General features: G+C 41.2%; 1 protein-coding gene across 1 annotated transcript in view; it reads left to right on the top strand.

Moving 5' to 3' along the window:
• The window catches only part of DHRSX (dehydrogenase/reductase X-linked), a 225,260-nt gene that overhangs the window by 149,459 nt on the left and 55,788 nt on the right, over window positions 1-20,013 (top strand). Inside the window, exon 4 of the mRNA XM_075263860.1 lies at window positions 1,841-1,942. Coding sequence (XP_075119961.1) covers window positions 1,841-1,942 — 102 coding nt within the window. The remainder of the gene's footprint in view (window positions 1-1,840; window positions 1,943-20,013) is intronic.

Below are 20,013 nucleotides of genomic sequence, written 5' to 3'. Positions count from 1 at the left end.
TGCGTCTGGCCAAAGAAAAAAACGGTTTCCCTGCAGAGAGGCTGCGGGCGGACAACAGCGGTTTAGGACGGAAACCTGGCAGAATGACACAGAGCGCACAGGGGTGCAAGTGCCCCCAAAATTGAATGAAAAAGTGGTCTTCTTGAAGCATAGAAGACTGATGTCAGAAAATACCACACGGTTCATCTAGTCTGCATGTATGTTATTTTCTTTACATTAACAGTAACATAAATCTATCCTCATTTTTTTCAAATGGAAAGGACTTAGGGACGGACTAGATGGACCATGTGCTCTTTTTCTGCCATGTACCTTCTACAAAGACCACTTTGTAATGGACCCCTCAGAGATTTCACTGTACATTATCGTACCTTACGATCACAGTCTTGCCCATCTGACAGCTATTGTTTTACCTTGAGGTTTATATGGTATTAGCATAGCCTTGCCTTGGTGGTAGGTCATATTAATTTTTCTTCTTTGCATTTTATTGAAGGAAAGAGGATTTGACTTTTATATTATTTTTTTTCTATCTGACTTGAACTACATTTGAACTGAAATGTGTCTTTGAAGCTTAAAATAAGGTTATGAAGCTGTCTTCATATGAGACATTTAAGCATTAATGATCACAGCACATCTGACAATGGCTTTAGTATCTTTGGCCACCTTTCCAATATGGAAATGTCACACTTTAATGTTAAACCTGATAATTGTATTAACCATAAGACATTTGCAGCCAGGCGATTCATGCCAACAAATAGTTGTTTTTTTGCAGTTGTGTAATACGAACACTTACATGACCAGCCTTCCATTTAATCTCAGACTTGACGTAGCTACCACCACATCAAGTGGGACCCTCTTCTCAATATAGGTGTGGGTGCTAGAGGTTCCCTTGTATCATACCCTGTCCCTGTGGTTATATTGTAGATGCGCATCCCTTTTCTTGAGCTGTGTAACAGCACCCCTTGTGGCAAGGCATGAAACTGCAAATTGATCTTGTCAATGATTGGAAATTTGACTAGGAAATCAGTGTACTGCGCCATGCCAGATGAACCCCCTTCCCCTACTGGGGGCCCCCGCTTCCCCTATGGTGTACACTTAGACTAGATATCCTGATAATGCAACAGACTAGATGGTCTTAAACTGCGCCAGATTTATCACAGTGCCTGATGCTGTTTAATAAACCTAAGTGGGCACCGTCTATAACTCACACACTATTAGTAAATCTCCCCTAAAGTGTCTTTAAAGTCTAAGACACTCCCCCTGGTAGATATTGGATCCTTGTGAGCAAAGGACCTATCCACGTGTCACCAGCAAAGGTCCTTTGGCCTACTATGATGTAGCATCTACCCAGGGACAGTGTTTTGGACTTTGAAAGCACACTATGCTTATTTTGAGATTGTTGCCCCCATTTTGTGACATGGTAACAGGACTAAAGACAGCAGCAGCTTCTAACAGGAGGGCAGTAGGTATGGATACAGTACTATGGCTATGTAGGGTACCATCCATGATATAGGATACAAGTCTTCATTAGCAAATGAATAAATATGCATTGGTAATGCAAAAAAATGGGCTCCACTTTTATGCGTAAATAAGAACTATTGCCCAAAGTTTCGGGAACATGATCTATTATATTCCTGTGAATAGAATAGCTAAAAACCTCCTGTCCTCAAATTGAATTGCTCGCCCTTAATAATGGGATGTATATTAGTGCCGCTTTTTCTTTTTTCATCTGCCAAAAGTCTATGATTAATTTTATAGCTATGGTATAAAATGGAACAGAAACTTCACTGCTTCTCACAAGCTTTTAGAAATGTCTTTATAAATGTATTTCCTTTTTTCTCAGTGGAATTTGTATTCTGCAATTTGGCTTCCATGAAGTCCATACGGAATTGTGTACAGAATTTCAAAGCGAAAAATCTGGACCTCCATGTTCTGGTTAATAACGGTGAGTCATTGATTCGTCCTGAAATTTATTTCTGGATTGTTTTGTAACCATGAAGCGATTGCCATTTGTATTGTATCGTAATTCTTTAGAACATAGATATTGAGAACTTTTCTATTGGACCTTTAGAGGATAACAACAAGCCATTTAGATTGTATTATTCACAATTTACTATAATTGCCGCTCGCTGATAAAATGTAACCTGATATTTAGCAGAAGATAGGAGTTTGGCGGGATCTCAATTAGGATTCAATGCCTTCTGAACTTCAATCTCATTTGCTATGCTGGAGATTCGTGTTTCTCATGGGAAATGGGTAAAAGCTGATGTACATGGACAAATGAGGGAAATTCCTTGTTCCAGCTGGTATTGTGATTAAAAGACAAACGGAACAGTTAATAGCATTTATACTGGCCATGTATTCATTTATATAGAGGCTGATAGCAAGCATAAAGCTGCCTTTTATAACATTACAAGTCATGTATTTAGCCTAACCACTAATTCTATATTTCAGTTGTCATATTCGGCAGGGCCGACATTAGCGGGGGCAAACTGGGCAATTGCCCAGGGTCCCTGGGATTTGGCGTATCAGGCTTTTAGCCTTAGGGCTTGAATCCTGGGAGCTTCACAGGTGTTTCGGCATGCTGTGCTGTGTGCGCCAATACTGATTAATCCTAATGAGCTGAAAAGTCCCTGCTCTGACCGCCGGTAATGCACAGGACGTCACAGCGCAGGTGCCATGATGACATCACTGCATGGCGCCACCTGTACCACTACTACAGGGAGAATTTCCAGGAGCTCTGCTCATCGTGGGAGCGCGGTAAGGTGAGTAAAAAATTTATTGTTTCCTGGTTTGGGAAAGGGATTACCTGCTAAAGGGGCAAACTATTATACATAGGGGGCTAACATTTATAGTGGAGGAACAATTAAATATAAGTATTTATAATGGAGGAATTACCGTGTTTCTCCGAAAATTAGACAGGGTTTTTATATTATTTTTCCCTCTGAGAAAAGACTAAGGCTTATTTTACAGGCACCAGAGCGAATCAGAATCTTTTCTGATTCTCTCCAGACAAATCTTGTAAAATGGTTAGGGTTAGTAACCCTAACTCTAACTTACCTTCACAATTGATGGTGCAGTGTCAGAGGGTCTTACTAAACCCTTTGGTAGTGACAAAATGCCCTCACTATCTCCTCACCTTTACGCTAAGGGGGAAGTTCTGTAGTGGACAGTCTGCATGTGTGGGAGCGAGCAGGGGTGCCACTTAACGTTTATTCACGTAGGTAACCAAGTGCACAGCACAGTAGTGGCCGGGAGGCTGGACCTAGGAGGTGGCATCCAGAAGGTGGACTCAGGAGACGGAACTTGTGAGCGGATATTGTCCTGCTATTGCGGGAGGTCGTGGGGCACTTGTCCAGGACTGTTGGAAGCTGCAATATGGCTATTATCCATCTCTGTGACATCAGTGACTTAGCTGGAGCCCTGACTGTAACTAGAACTTATTTCTAAAATAGGGCTTATATTTCAGGCCTACTCCAAAATCAAGTCCTGCAAAATCAAGCTAGGTCTTATTTTCAGAGTAGGGGTTATTTTTGGAGAAACAGGGTATTATACATAAGGGGCACTATTATAAAAGAGGAATTAAGGGGGCCTATTATATATAAAGGGATTCTACCATTAAAACACTTTTTTTTCTAGTTGACACGTAGGAATTGCCTTAAGAAAGGCTATTCTTCTTCTACCTTTAGATGTCTTCTTCGTGGCGCCGTTCCATAGAAATCCCAGTTTTCTTTGGTATGCAAATGAGTTCTCTCGCAGCACTGGTTGCGGGCCCCAGCGCTCAAACAGCACTGGGGGCGTCCCCAATGCTGCGAGAGAACTCTCCAGCGACGCCTCTATCTTCATCTGGAACGTCCTCTTCACGCGTCTTCTTCGGCGCAGGCGGTCAAACTTGTAGGTCTCAGGTAGAACCGACTGCGCATGCCCAGAGGCCAGAAGAAAATGGCTGCTTACTTACTGTATAAGAGGCCATTTTTCTTGTGGCCGCGAGCATGCGCAAGTTGATAATTCTATGAGGCAAATAAATGGGACTGAGCTGTTGCATGGCCATGTAATGAACAGATATAAGGTCACTTGCTCAGCATGATAGTCCTGACAACCCCTTTCACACCCCTACATGTTCCATGACCCTAATAGTTCAATTTTTCCACTTCTAAAAACTTGTTTGGCATTTCACTTTAAAGCATACCTCCAGTTATAACAGTTTTGCATAAGTGAATAGTGCATGTGTATATAAGAATGCAATATATCTTATTAAAGTAATGTTTCCTTCTCTAATTTTGTTGTTAAGTTACTTTCTACATAGAAGTTTATGAAGAGAGGAGAGGGAGGTGGAGGCTGCTGGAAAACACACACAATGAATTGCTGCTGCTACACAAGTGAGTGAGGCAGTGCACTTTTGATAATTCTATGCCTTCTATATTAGACTTTATAACTCCACAGAATAAATCAAATAACCTTCCGGCAGCAACCTTTTCCTTTTCCCTCTTCGTAGGGTTCTGCATGTGAGGCTGGGTGCAGACATGGATCTCTATGTAAACAAACAGTCAGATCAGGTCCATAACTAACAAAGACTGGGACCCATAGCAAACTTTTCACTTGGGCCCTCCCCCCACAACAGCGCCCTCTTTCCTGACCCTCACACAGTATAATACCCCACTTATACATACTATAATGTCCCAAAGTGACCTCCAGACACTATAAAATCCCATACTGGATTAAAAAGCGGCCTCCATCCAATATAATGTCCCATAGTGGCCCCTCCACACACTAGTATGTCCCATCGTGGCCCCAATGGTTTTCATTGCAAATATCGCAAAAAATTCTGAGGTTCACCATCCATGAACTATTTTTATACTCTTTTCAGACCCCATATTATAATGATTTCAGGCCCAAAGGAGGTGAAAAACATAAAAACCAGTGATACTCACCTCTCCTGCGATCTGGTGGGGCTCCCTCCTAGTTTTGGCCCTCTTTAATGATGGCACAGACGTTGCGACGCCAGCCTGACCACATAACATCTGTGACATCACTACAGAGTGCCAAAGAAAGACAAGAGACGCACTGTATCCCAGGAGAGGTGAGTATCACTGTTTTTTGTGATTGCCACCTCCCTTGGGCCTCTGATCATCATACTCTGGGATCTGAAGAGATTCCCAAGTATATTAATAGCAGTATTTCTTGGGATGCGCCCAACAAATGCTCTTTCCGCGGGCCCATATCCTTATTTACCGATCTCTGTTCCTGCTCACGGCCGCCTACACTTCCCCTTCTTCCCCTCAGGGGGCCCCAGCGACATAATATGGGATGCCCAAGACTCCATGGAGGTCAGGAGGGCAAGCGGAGGTGGCAGTGAGCAGGAACGGGTTTTGGTAAGTTAATAGGGCTTGTTACCTGCTGAAGTTACTGCAGCAGGTAATGGCCTATTAAAAAAAAAAAAAAAAAAAGCTGCAGGGGCCCACTGATCCCCTAAGGTCACCGACGCTGTGGCAGCACTTACGTCACTGAGTCAGACTGAAGATAAGGAGGTGTAGAACAGCTTAGGCTGGTCTTACACGACCGTATTGAATGTACGGTCCGCAAGTTGCTGATCAGCAACACTAGTTGCTGATCAGCAACATAGACTCCGCAGATGTCAGTGTCCTGCCGCACTCGCCCATAGAGCTCTATGGGCGAGTCTGTGCAGTGCCGCAATTCACGGTCATTACGGACATGTCCTATAAATTGCGGACCATGGTTGCGGCCCGGCCACACCATGGATAAAATATCAGGTGGTGTAAGAGGCCACATTGAATATAATGTGTCCGCAAATGGTCCGCAATTGAAAACCCTCAATTGCGGACCATTTGCGGACTTACATTACGGCCGTGTTAGACCAGCCTTAATAAGTGGAGGAGAAAACGGATCTCCTTGATAAGATATATTACAAAGTTTCTTCACCTATACTAATCACTTATGAAAAGGTTGACACACTTAATATATGCTTTCCTATTCCAGGTAATATAGTACAAGTGCATCCAAACAACCAGACACAGTCTCGGCAAATGCTGTAATGGCTGATAACTGCTCACTGCCAGGATTTGGGCTTGAAAATCACTCACACTGAAACAATTTCAGAATTACGGGCACCTCTGAGGACATTAAGACTAATGGTCGGCGGTAGTCACTGAACTGCAGGCAGTGTTACAGACAACTAAAGATTAAGCTCCATAATTGAGGTGGCTCAGACAATTGAGCTGAAATGTGGCAATGATCCTTTACAGCCAGTTCTGACAATCAGGTTGTTTAATCTGTACATGAGATTGTGTGCACAGACACTATTTCTAAAGGGAAAATGAATCCCATTGCTATTTATTGTACAATATAAGCTCTCACCATAAACTACTGCATATACTCGAGTATAAGCCGAATTTTTCAGCACAGTTTTTCACAGGGGAGTGGGGGTCTATGACCAGCCGCAATAGTAATGTATCGAATCTCCCATAAAATAGTGAAAAAAAGGAAGCTTTAAAAATAAATAAATAAATAAACATTCTAAATCCCTCCTTTCCCTAGAATACATATAAAAGTAGAAAATTACTGGGAAACACATACACATTAGGTATCCCTGTGACTGAAAGTGCCCGGTCTACTGAATATAGGGTATCTGCAGTGCTCCTGTTCTGTCGGGAAAGGGTTAAGGGCACTGCAGATACCCTATAGTCAGCCAGACTGAATTCCAAGTGGGGAAAAAAAAAAGCCCTCAAGCTCAGGGAAGGGGCAGACAGACAACCAAAACACCCCCTCCCCTTCCCCAGCACCCAGCATCTACTGCACCCAAAAACTCCGGCCTTTTTAATTTTTGAAATTTTCCAGTAGCTGCTGCATTCCCCCCCCCCCCCCAGGCTTATACTCGAGTCAATAAGTTTTCCCAGTTTTTGTGGTAAAATTAGGGGCCTCGGGCTATATTCGGGTCGGCTTATACTCGAGTATATACGGTATATGCTAGTTGGATAACTGCAAGTCATATTGTTATTAAAAAGAAATTATGAAGTTTTTCGTTCCAGAGTTCTACAGTCAAAAGTGAAAGGAATGGAGACTTTTTGAGATTATTTGTATAAAAATTCTGCACCTTGTTAGGTTGTTAGGTTTTACAGCGCCCGATCCTGAAAAGTCTATTTGTGTTTAACCTGTCAAGTAGATGTACAACAGATTTACAAAATGATACTGAAAAATTGTTAAATTTTTATCCCTATAGTCGACATGAGTAACACCGCAGAAGTGTTAAACCTAAAGGGGTGTTTTTATGTTTACGCCTCATCATGAAATAACAAGCACTATATACTGCTCTCTGCCTGTGCACAAGGGCGTCAGCCAGTCAATGGCCGAACAGTAATTTTTCGTGTGAACAAAATTGCCAGTTCAGCCTATGATTGGCTGATACACTTCTCTACGGACCAAAGGTCAGGAAGACCCGGATGAATGGAGAGCTAAGTATATAGTGTTCGTTCTTTTAAAGGGAGTCTATCAGCAGGAATATCATTATCAGACTATGAATGTACCTTGTAGATTTGCTTCTACACTTTCCAAAGATGCCTTTCTTATTCAGCACTGCAGCCCCATTTTCATGGGTTATATTTACTTTATTTAGTTAGAGTAAGAATTTTGAAGATAGAGTCAATTGGAACATAAAGATTTGATAAATGTCTGTGAATCCCACTGATCTAATGTGAATAAGGCTTGCTCATATTTTCCCAACAAAATGAGCACATTACATTTCTCCAGTGATCTGCCATCTTTAGCAGCATCTCATCCTCTAAATATAACTGTAAATGTCTGTTTAACAAATTCATGTGTGCGTTAAAGAGGTTGTCCACGTAAAAATTAATAAATGTTTAAATAGGAAGGGGAGGTGAAAGAAATAAAAATACTTACCTGTCGCCAGTGCTTCGGTGTGCTCTCACTGCAATCTGCTCTGTCTTCACTTACTTACTGCACATCCTAAAAGATCATGTTATTTTTAAGATCTAGTAACTATGATATACTGGTGGGGGTATTTATTTTTTATCTTTGAAGACCATCAACAGAATGTATGAATAGTCAGTGTTACGGACAATGTGTAGATTTGCTTGTAGGCTCTCTAATACAATCTGTAAGAGGTTGTAGTGCTCCTATATCAGTGTTGACGAACCTTTTAGAGACTGAGTGCCCAAACTGCAACCCAAAACCCACTAACTTATCGCAAAGTGCCAAAAGGCAATTTACCCTTAAAACTGTGAGGATCCACAATTGCGGATAGTTGTGGACCCACAAATTACAGTTGTGTGAATGGGGTTTTACAGAGCTTGTAAGGTAAAGGTCTCTGCATTTGGTACTTTGGAACAACTAATATTCACTATTTACATTGCACAGGATCTGTTTTATAGTGACCGTGCAATATTATCACAGCCTGTACTGATATCACATCTGCTATAAAACAGATGCTGTGTGATATAAATAGTAAAGGGCCCCCACACAGTTCATTCTGCCCTGCAGTGGCCCCCAAACAGTATTATATGCTCCACAGTAGCCCGCACACAGTATTATATGCTCTACTTTGGGCCCCCACACAGTATTATATGTTCCACAGTACGCCCCCCAAACACACAATATTATATGTTCCACAGTAGCCCCCTCCCCCCACACAATATTTTATGCTCCACAGTACGCCCCCCCAAACACACAATATTATATGCTCCACAGTAGCCCCCCACCACACACAGTATTATACTTACCTGAAGTCCCATGAAGAGCAGCCGGGCGTTGTCCTTCTGACTGCAGGCGCTGATGACTTACGTCATCGTGCCTGTGTTGGGGCAGAGGTCACACTCAGCTGAAAGAAGCGATCGCTCACTAATGGACAATCTATACTGGATTCCCAGTTAGTGAGCAATATGGCTGATGGCATGCATGCCAGCAGAGAGGGCTCTACATGCATTGTGCATTCACTAAAGCCGTAGGTTCTCCATCACGGTCCTATAGTACTTCATTTATATATACTGTGTATTAGATTGTTTTTATAAGAATTTTCATTTATCACTGATAACCAGATAGCAGGATTTCATATACACACACAGGCACATGACTCCAGGCCCCCTTCATAGCCCCGGGACCACTGTATAGCTCTTTTGTAGTTTAATTTACATTCAGTTTTTCCTCTCAGGCCAGCATGCATTGAGCGTAACATATGATAAAGAACCATAGGAGGCATATCTGCAAATAAAATAAAGACTCTACTTCTGAAGCCAAACTGTGCGAAGTTTAGGCTACTTTGTTTTCTCCTTGCTGTTCTCTTCACTGGTGACAAAAATTGACAGCAGCAATTTGTTCTTGTAAACTAGACACTTATGTTTGATGTTTTGCTGGTTCCTGTTCAGAAAGCCTATCAATGATAAATGGCAGTACATATTAAGTGCTGGAGATAAAAGGACACATTTATTCATTGACTTGATTTTGAAACTTTTAATATAAACTGTGAAATCTACATAAAGGGGAAGATTTACTATCCATGTCAACAATAGTTACAGTCTAAAAATGCAGTAGATTTATTATAGTGTCTGATGATGGAGGATAAATTTGGTAAGTATTTGGAGTGTCTAGTCTAAGTTTATACCAAAAGTTTGATTCAAATTTTTCTGCAATTCTGGTGCACTTTATCTTAGGCTGAGTCCCCACGTTTGCGGAAAAGCTGCTTTTTTGTTGCAGATTTCTCCACGTTTTTTTATGAGCCAAAGTCAAGAAGCTTGAAAAGGAATTGGAAATATAAAATTTATAAAATGTATCTTTAAAGTATATAAAATATATAAAATCATCTTGTACATTGAGAGGAAATGACACTTATTGGGATGAGGGTGGTATACAGATGTGATGTACAATTTAATCTGCAGAAGAGTATACAAGCATTTCCATGATTTGGATGAGAATTTCACTTGGCAGGAGATGGAGTCCCATATCAATCACTGTGCTCCTATGGGAGAGGTGTGTGTTGGAAAAAATGTAGGACCTAAAGTGACACCACCAAAAATGACTTACCACTAAGTACTGGCGTCCACTATCAGGGTCTTGAGAAACGTAGTTTTGACAGTATAGCTAGGCAGTGGGTACTGCCTTTTGATACATTCAAGGGGTTGTCCGGGATCTCAAGATATATGATCCTCAGAGTAGGTCATTAGTATGAGAACGATTGGGGGTCCAACACCTGAACCAAGCACCCTATCACATCAGCTTATGTGGCCACTGGAAGCCATATACAAAGCATATGCCTGGAAGCCGCTGCCCCATACAGTGTAGCAGTGGTGCATGGAACTGCAGCCCAGCTTTCCTTCACTTGAATAGAAGCAGGTCTACCTCCGGCCGTATATTTAGTATTTGGCTTCGAACATCCGCATCAACTGATTACTGCTAGGTTCAGGTGTCAGACATCAACCAGTCTGGTGATCTATCCTGTAGATAGGTCATCAGTAGCAAATATCTTAAGATCCTGCAGAACCCCTTTAACTTCCTGATGTGCCCCGCATCTTGTATATGAAGGGTAAAATGTTTCGAAGTCTAAAAGGACAGTTAATCAGTATGGACACTTATGGAGGTGAATATATTTGACTGATTTGGGCTCAAGCTATTAGTAAACAATTAAATGCACGACTGGTATCTATGCCTTATCTGTGACCTATATACACAAATCTTGAAGGGTCACATGACTGCATTGTTTGATTTTACAGACCAAACATAGTATAGGTCAGGTAGCATATCAGTGGTAGCAATCCACATGGAGTAAGAAATGAGTCTTTTTAAATGTATTTAATAAAAGTTTTATTTTATCTTTATATATATATGTGTCCTAGATTCCACACTTAGCAGTGAATTCTTTGATACTATAGGGGAATGTTGGAGGCAGGGGAAGAAGTGGGATGCAGAATTTCATGCAAACATACTGGAGATTCTGCACATTCAGATACAGATTGTGTCTGGTTTTGCAACTCAGCTTCATTGTGAATATATGTTATTACTTTTATTGTGCCTGGTGTACAAGGCATAATAAGTCTCAATTTTTGGGAGCTAATTAGGATTTTGCTTAGGAAATTTGGTGCGTTTTCTTTTATGTGCCTCCCTTGTCACTTTCCCAAAAAGAGGGAATGCAGAAGACGAGCCATTGGCCCCACCAGATTTACCATTTACACCAGAAATTTCCCTCCAGGCGTACAGCGCAGCTGATGATGTACCTCAGGGCAGCTTCCTGCTCACCAAGGGAGGTGAGTAAAAACAACAAACAGTTACACTTACCTCTCCTGGATGTCCATTTGTCCCCCTGGTGTCCTCTTTTGGCCTGCATCTGATTTTGTTTGCCTTGGTGTCACCGCAGAGGCCAGTGATTGGGCCTCAGCAGTCATATGGCGCATGGTGTGTGTCATGATGCTCAGCGCACCCATGTGACCTTTGAGGACAAATCAAAGGCCCTAGTGTTGACTCCTGAGGCATGGGGCATCATATGGAGGCCTGAAGTGTACCATGTGTGTTGGGTATCTTTGGGCGAGAACAAGTATTTGTTATTTTTTTCTCACCTTTGCTGGGCCTCTACTTATTATATGGTATGGTCTGAGGAGACCCCAGAGTATAATAGTGCTTAATGGGTGACAAACCCAAAAGTATACAGTTTGGACCAGATCCGAAAGTTTTTGAAAATTCGAGTCGGTAAAGGGGGTATTATACTGTTAGGGTTCAGTAAAGGATATAATATACTGTGGGGTGAGTAAAGGAGTGCTATATTGTGTGTTGGTCAAATAAGGGAATTTTTTTAACTGCAACTGGGGGTGTGGCTTACAATTTTATTTTATGGGGCTTCATCATGGACCAGTATTCCAAATAATCCAAATAATAATTTGAATGTAAGATTATTCACCAATAATTTAGAAATCCAAATAAGAATAATCATTAAAACATAACATTTAATGCACGCCAATAAAACCACATGAACCAATAAATATAATAATTAATTAAAATGGCTTCATCGGGTAAACAAACAAATCCATTGATCCAAACGACACAGTGGTCTCCAGAAAATAAAACCATATGACTCACCAAACTGTTGATATAAGGTGCGTAGGAGCCGTCGTTGTGTGGTTAGAGGATTAAAATCACTATAGGATAGAGGGATGTTGTATATAAAGTGATTCAGATAAATCACTTGTAACAGTATATATACTGTGTATATATATATATATATATATATATATATATATATATATATATATATATATATATATACACACACCCACTCTGCCTTCATCATGGAACCAAACATTGCAGAGTTAGCTATTTTGATTCCAATCCCTCACTTCACCCGTGTGCTTTTCTGTCAATCGCCTCAGGCGGCAGAGAGTCTAGGTTCTCTCCTGCTGCACCACATTTATGAAGAGGTGTGCTCCTTGTTAAAAATGTCGTAACGGAAGATGCTGCTATAAAGACAGTCTTCACAGATCTACACCATTGGGTTGTCCTGAACTTCAATACCATGTAAAACCTGTGTACTGTATGCTGGTCTTGAAAGAAAGCAACCATATTTTTATAAACCAATATACTGTACCTTTTTAAATCGTTTTACCTGTATCCTGAAAGTCAACACTGTTTTATCGTGCCTTTTATACTTTTGAGTATTCTTTTAATCATGTGTTCCATGTGGAATCATACTGTTAGGATGGGCTGGGGCCTCCGTTGTTTTGCGCTGTGCAGCACCCAACCCGACCTCTGTCCAGCACCGGAATGTCAGCTTTTCCCGGCGCCGGGGGAAGCCAGAGGCCTCGACTTGAGTGTGTGGAGGTTCCGGTTTCCCCCTAGCACCAGCACTGGCACTTCCGGGGTCAGGGGTTCAGCGGCGGGCGTGAGGCTATTTAGGCCTCATTTTGTTTGCAGCCCATCACTGGTTATTCGTGTACCTGCAGTATCAGCTTCCCCCGCAATGAGCCTCCTGTCTTCTGTTTCCTGCCTGTATCTAACTGCCTCCTCGACTTGGCTTGCCTGACCACGAATTTGTTCCTCGGGTTTCTGCATGTAGCCCCTGGATTACCCTCCTGCTCATCTGTTACTCCAGTCCATTTCACTCCCTTGGATTCCACTCTAAGGTTGGGGTTTGCTGGGTGTGCGTCGCTCTTTGTGCGGTTGCGGATCCGGGCCTCAGACTTTTGCCAAGTTCAACTCCACCATCAGGAGCTCTGGTGAAGAACTCCAGGGCCTGATTCCGCTCCGGTTAGGAGTGCGTAGCACACTCAGGACTGTTTTTGCCTCAGCGCTTGGGGATTCTAGTTGCTCAGGACTTATAGAGCTATTTGTTGCATCAGGTTCCTAACACATATAGACACACATTATTATTTTATTACAAAAATAAAAAGTTCAAAAAGAATGATACTCCCTGGCAACAGTGATTTCTCCAAGTCTTCCAGGGCTTATACCCTCTGATGGGTTTCACTAGACTTATGAGCTTCCAAGCAATTAATCCCCCGATGTTCTAACATTTTTAAAGGTTTACCTATAATCTAACCTCTCAGTTTCACAACATCGAGCCATTGAACTCTGCTCCATTTCGTAACCGTTTTTTGCACTGTGGATATTCATCCAGAATCACCATGCCTTTCTGCACAGAGCAGATAAGGCCAGTCATAACATTTAAAATGTAAAGTCTTTGCTTCCCAGAGCTGCAGCTGCAGACATTATTGTCTGGATGTTTCTACATAGCCTCTAGCTAATGTGCACATCCACCAAGATACGGCTTGTGCAATGTCACTTGGAGGTCAATAAACTCTTGAGAATCACATAAAAAGCAGGCACGAAGGGCACAGATGAGTGGCACAAGGGCTATTTCTTTCTGACAAGACGCAAACCTCGGTGCCAGAAAAAATTAAATTAACATTTAGTAATTCATATTAAAATTATTATTTTCACTTCCAGCCTAAATTAATTGTAGAGCCAGACGTGAGATAAAAGGGATGTGTTCCCTCTTCATCTGCACGTTGTGCTTTATACAGTAGGGCCATTTTTTCTTCTCTGTGTAGGATTTTACCTTGAAATGATATAGGCAAGCCTGATGGACAGCGCAGCATGGAAGATGTTAAAGTGCCGATAATGGTGTGGCCGTGATAAAGCGGAAAGTAACGGAAGGGGAATCCTTGTCTTCCCCGTATTGCGTAAAGCTGACATTATTCTTTCATGAAGGATTTCCATGGGGGTGTAATCCACTTCAGGCAGTGTGTGGGTGGAAGGGAATGTATTTTCTACAAGGAGGAACGATTCCATTTAGAAACGCTTTGCTGAGCTGAAGTCGACTCTTCTTCCGTAATATATAAATATGGCGATAATGTAATATCTACCTCTAGAAGCATTATATCTATTTTATTAGATGATGTATCATTTATTACAGCACTAGCAAAATCTGTAAATAGTGGTTAAATCAGATTTTCCTATTTTTCTGTATTTCTCGATTCTTTTCTCATAGCGGCAGGATGTCTGGCTCATCTGATGACGCACAATACAGTAGGAGGTATTTTTCAATGAAACAGTTTACACATCACAAGTATATAATGTCATCTCTCATACTGTGAGGTAGGCCAACATAACAAACTGTGCTGTGTATTTTAGGACAAAAACGTAGTTAGTGAATGTAAGCTTCCTTGTGTGCTGCTTAAGAAATATGTACACAGGATACTACTGTCATCAGTGGTAGGGGACAAAATAACAGGAAGTTGTAAGGGAATTGCAATAGGAGCAATTCCCCAGTAGCTGCTGGAACCCTAGTGGAAGGGGCATGACAAGACAGTGAACCCTAACCTGAAACCACCACTGCCCCTACCTGCCTCACTGCCCTAGGCAGCAGAGGACAACTGGTCGACAAGCCCTTCATATGTATAAATTACAACAAACAACAACAAAGACAAACAACAACAAAGGGAGATCAGCTAGCCAAGGGTCTGGTAAAAGTCAAGCAATGCAATACAAAATTGTAATCCAAGAGAATAATCACAAGGGAAGCCAAGGGTCAGAGATCAGTAATACAAGAGTAGCACAATAGCCAGCAAACCTGTGTGGGCTGATCACCTGTATATAGAAAGCCAAAATCCTGACCTAGGCTTGATTGGAAGACCGGCTGTCAATCACACAGGCAAGGATAGAATTAACTATTTGGTGAATATAGGGAAACAAGGTACAGGATATGGGTGTGGTGGAAAGTCAATTACAGAGATAGGTAATAGAGCAGTGTTCACACAGTCCAATGAAAAACTCTAAGCAAAGAATCAAACTGTACATGCCTCCTGCGCCGCAGCATGCAAGCGGAAGGTGGCGCAGAGACCAGAACAGGCAGAGATGTTACAGAAGTGCAGCCATATTGTTGTCACTTCTGAACTTTTCAGAAATTCAAGGGCTTTTCCAAGATTGGGAAAAATTGGGGCATAGGATGCTGATTGTGTAAAATAACAAAATGACTATATTATACAGGTAAAGCTCATTTACTTATTTTACATCATTCCCTGCCTATTTCCCAATTTTGTGTGATCTAGAACAACTCCTCTAAAGCATAACTAAACTTTCAGACAACTTTTGTATTTCTGGCAGCATTTGTTTCGGTAACAAATGTTGGCTCCTTTCTGTGAAATCCTGTATTTTTCATTCTTTCTCTTGCTTCTCTGTTGTAACCTGCTACTCATGTTCTCATTAGATACAGTGTAAGGGCTTGTTTGAGGGTGAAGGAGGGTCAAGACAATTGGCTCAGGCATTATAAAATGTAGAAACTTGGTTTTGGTGTCATATGAAAGAATAGATTCTCATCTGATCCAGTTACAGTTCTTACTGTAGAATTTCCAGAGATAACACTGGTTGAAAACACGGGATTAGGAAATGTATAGCTGCATATAAATAATCCCAATCCCGACTGTGGGTTTAACTAGTAATATCTCTGGAAACGAGACAAGAATCTCTTCTTTCATCTGTTATCAAAAGCAAGTCTATATTTTATAATGCCTGAGATATAACGGTTAGAAGTCACCCCCCCTCCCCCACATCATTTTTTCTTCATTTCACACAGTCCTGTTCTCCCTAAGCAATGAGAATTTAAGAGACTTAATTCTGATTTGCATAATAATTGGGAACGCAGCGTATGAAACTTAAACATATTTTTAAAAGACTTTGACTTATAATATATTAGTCTATTAATATATACAATATTTTACAGCATTCTTCAAAGCATAGATACTAAAAACCTCTAATATTCAACTCGGTGAATAAGGTTATGATTCTAATCTAAAATTAAAAATGGGCACGAGAGGTTGAAGTGACAGATGTGTATTGATGAACTCTATTCCACCTATTAGCTAAACACATTAAAGCGCTGCTGATAATCGCATTCCGTCATATCCCTAAGTATCTGTCTCCATAAATCCCCTGACAAGTTTGCTTTGACTTATATGTTCTTCCCCCATGTACCAAGACTTAGACAGTATTATAAATGTCCTTTATCTAGTCCATTTCCCTAATACTACTTACATTGCACATGAAGAACACACCTGATATGTCAGTTTAGTGAAATCGTCTGGTACCAGATCCCAACATATCAACTCAACCCTGCAGACAGATAGGATGGGGTCCCCTGAAGTAAGTTGTGTTTTTATCTTGTGAATAAATGTCTCCATTGATAACATATCGCCATTTTTGTCAAGATGCAAATGTTCTCTTTGGAGCAACATGATCATTGCCGTTGCTCCAAACAGGTAAGCCTCTCACCTCCCTGTACGTCCTCCATACCTCATCACTTATACTGATTGGCAGGGCCAGGCATTGTATACCTAATCTGGCCTTGCCCTGACAGACTTGGCATATGCGTGGTACTGCTATGATGCATGCCTGGTATGAGTCACATCTTCAAGAACAAATTTGCAGCTGTGTAAGGGAATGTTTACAACGCTTACAAATGTGCCCTTTCTTACTTATTTTGGGCCTCCTGATGCTCTTAATTTTCTTGCATATGTCACGTGCTTGTGGTCGGTGCAGTGGCACAATCACAGGCCCCAACAGTGACCCCGGGCGTATATCATGTCCAGCAGAGCACCGGACACATAAGGAGGCCCAAAGGAGGTGAGGAAAGGTGAGTATAGATGATTTTTTTAAATTTTTTATTCCTCTTCTGGACTTCTACCTATTATACTCCGGGTTCTGAAGAGACCACAAAGTATAATAATTTACAACAATACATGCCGCAGCAGCCATTTTAGTTTAGGGGTTACATAAGTAGATTACCTTGAACAAAATCTTAATTTCATCCTATAATAAGAATATTGTGGTGTTCCCCAAGCCCCAATGAGTTACTTCCCCGGCTGTCATTCTCCCGAGCTTTGGCAGCTTATCACAATCAGTCTATGGCAGTACACTTTGATTATTAAGCTACATGCCGTACATCTGCTACTCTGATTTGTTCAACTGTTGCTGAACACAAAATGTCCACATAAGAACAAAAGATTGCATTTTGTTCTCAATCCAGTTAAAAATGGATTTATTTGATTCTGATGTTTGTCTAGATAGAAAAACATTCCCCATGCATTGTTATTATACTGCAGCACATAAAAAGAATCATAAACCGTCCTGCTTACAGATCTGCTGGGCAGCTCCTAAATTTCGGTTAACACTCTGACAGCCTGATGTTCCCAGGTTCTTACCAGTTACATTTCAGCCATTAGAATTTTATGACAAAGCAGTATAGGCTTGGTTCACACTAGCGTCATCTCTCCATTGTTCTGGTCTGTCGTAGGACAAGGACAATGGAGGTGCAGACCATTAAATAGGGGGAACTCACAGAGTCTGTCCTTTTTAAAACTGAAACCAGCTGAACAAAAAGTCCTACATACTGTACAGGGCTACTTCCTCTATACAGGATTTTCAGGTGGACGCTGTGACTCCAACAAAGACTACGGTGCAGATGTGAATATGTTCTTAGTGCATACTGTACAATACAATAAATTAATTCTGCGGTGCTCATGTAATGATAATGAATTGGACAGCCATGCTATTTCCCTTGTTGCTGTAAAAGGTGTAAAGATGATCTTAGCGATGCCTAACAGATTGCACCTCAACATCAGCCTGGACTCTGCTTCGCCCCCTTCATTTCAGGGGGAGCTAAAGCTCTCAGCAAGGAGAAACAAGAAGCTTCAAGTCTTGTTTCTTGAGATGGTCTGTATGAGTGGTTTCACTGTATACAGTATATTAGTCAAGGTGAAATGTTAGGGGTGTTTAGCTCACTGTTTTCTATTGCCTTCAGTTCATGAGAAATAAATGGCTTTCTCTATCTGTGCTTTCTTTACATTGCAGTGGGAATAAACATATCATGTTCGACACCTTAAGACTGAGGCCCCATGTTACAGAAACACAGCTTTTTTTGATGCAGTTTTGTCTGCAGTTTTTTGAGCCAAAGCCAGGATTAGATTTAGATTAAGCGAAAGGAAGAAGTATAAGATCTTACTATATATTTCCCATTCCTTTTGCAGCCACACTTGGCTTCGGCTCAAAAAATCACAACAAAAAAAGCTGCATTTCCGCAACATGGGGCTTTAGCCTAAAAATGCAAAAGTTCCCTGTAGATGGATGGTGGCCTTTTGAAAGATACCCTCTAAAATTCATTAGCGAGAATGGATACTGGACAGTCTTGGCTGCAGTTGGGGGATTATTTCATAGGATTGGTGATCTATTGGTGGGCATCCAATGCCCCAGACCCCTACTGATCAGCTGTTTATTGAACATCAAGTACATTGTATATGGGCTGTGCTTGGTATTCAGTGTCTAACCCTTATATAGAATTGAAAGCCCTACATATATACTACCATTTTCATTGATAGGGTATGGAATAGGGAATGTTAAATTCTTTACAGTACAATATTTTATTATTTACTGTTTTCTATACAAAAATAAATAAAACACATCTACCTTCTTCTGATGGGAATAGTTGGTATCATCTTAGAAGTGAATGGGCGTTATGTTTTCACAGTTCCAATCTGTTGTCTTTACTAAGCTGCTGCATGTGTCATCCATCATATGCGTTTCTATTTGTCTTAGTAGACAGTGTGCATCTCTCCATGTAGTGGAGCTAATGTGCCATTATTATGAGTAACAGTCTGCTGGCTGCTCTGCCATGTCCCTCGGATATAGGAGATTGCTCACACCTACAATAATCTTTCCCAGTGGTTGCTGGTCACTCACTTGGCTTTGTACACGGTTTTGATTACAGTGACAAAGACACAAAATCTTCCGTCTCCTTGTAAGAAAAGTTTCATAAACTAGGAAGGAGACGGATTTTACTCTCATAATATGTCAGATTGCCGGAATTCACTGTAAAAGAACATCTTGTGGATACTACTATATGGTGGTGATACTTATATACTACCTGTATTTACTTCTGTATGCGATTTACACATTGGTAAGTGATGATCTTTTATCCAGTTTTACTGATTTTTATAGAGATTCTACTAAGCCTTATTCAGACAGCAGTGAAATGTAATACACCTGCAAAACAGACGGTTTCAGCCATTTTCTTGGTTTTTAGCACTGTTGTATGAATATAGTGATATTGGGCAAGTGCAATTTTGGGAGCTGCTATGAGGTTATGCTATATGATGATGAGCGCGTCTTATTTGAGAAGTTCTGTATTAAGGACAGATGTTTAGGGTTTCTTTCTATACAGCCAAACCCAGGAGTAGACTGAAAAAAATGAGAAGGACCATATGTTCTTTATAGGTTCTCAACTTGTAGGATTCACATATGGTTTTGTCTTAAAGAGGACCTTTCACCATTTTGCACACAGGCAGTTCTATATACTGCCGGAAAGCTGACAGTGTGCTGAGTTCAGCACACTGTCGGCTTTCCCGATCTGTGCCCGGTGTGAAGAGCTTACGGTCCGGTACCGTAGCTCTTCTATGGTCAGAAGGGCGTTTCTGACAGTTAGCCAGAGACGTCCTCTTTAAAGGAGTTGTCCAG

Source organism: Leptodactylus fuscus, chromosome 2 (assembly GCF_031893055.1).
Source record: "Leptodactylus fuscus isolate aLepFus1 chromosome 2, aLepFus1.hap2, whole genome shotgun sequence".
In the NCBI taxonomy this organism is placed as follows: domain Eukaryota; kingdom Metazoa; phylum Chordata; class Amphibia; order Anura; family Leptodactylidae; genus Leptodactylus; species Leptodactylus fuscus.
This window is presented reverse-complemented; position numbering and strand designations above follow the sequence as displayed.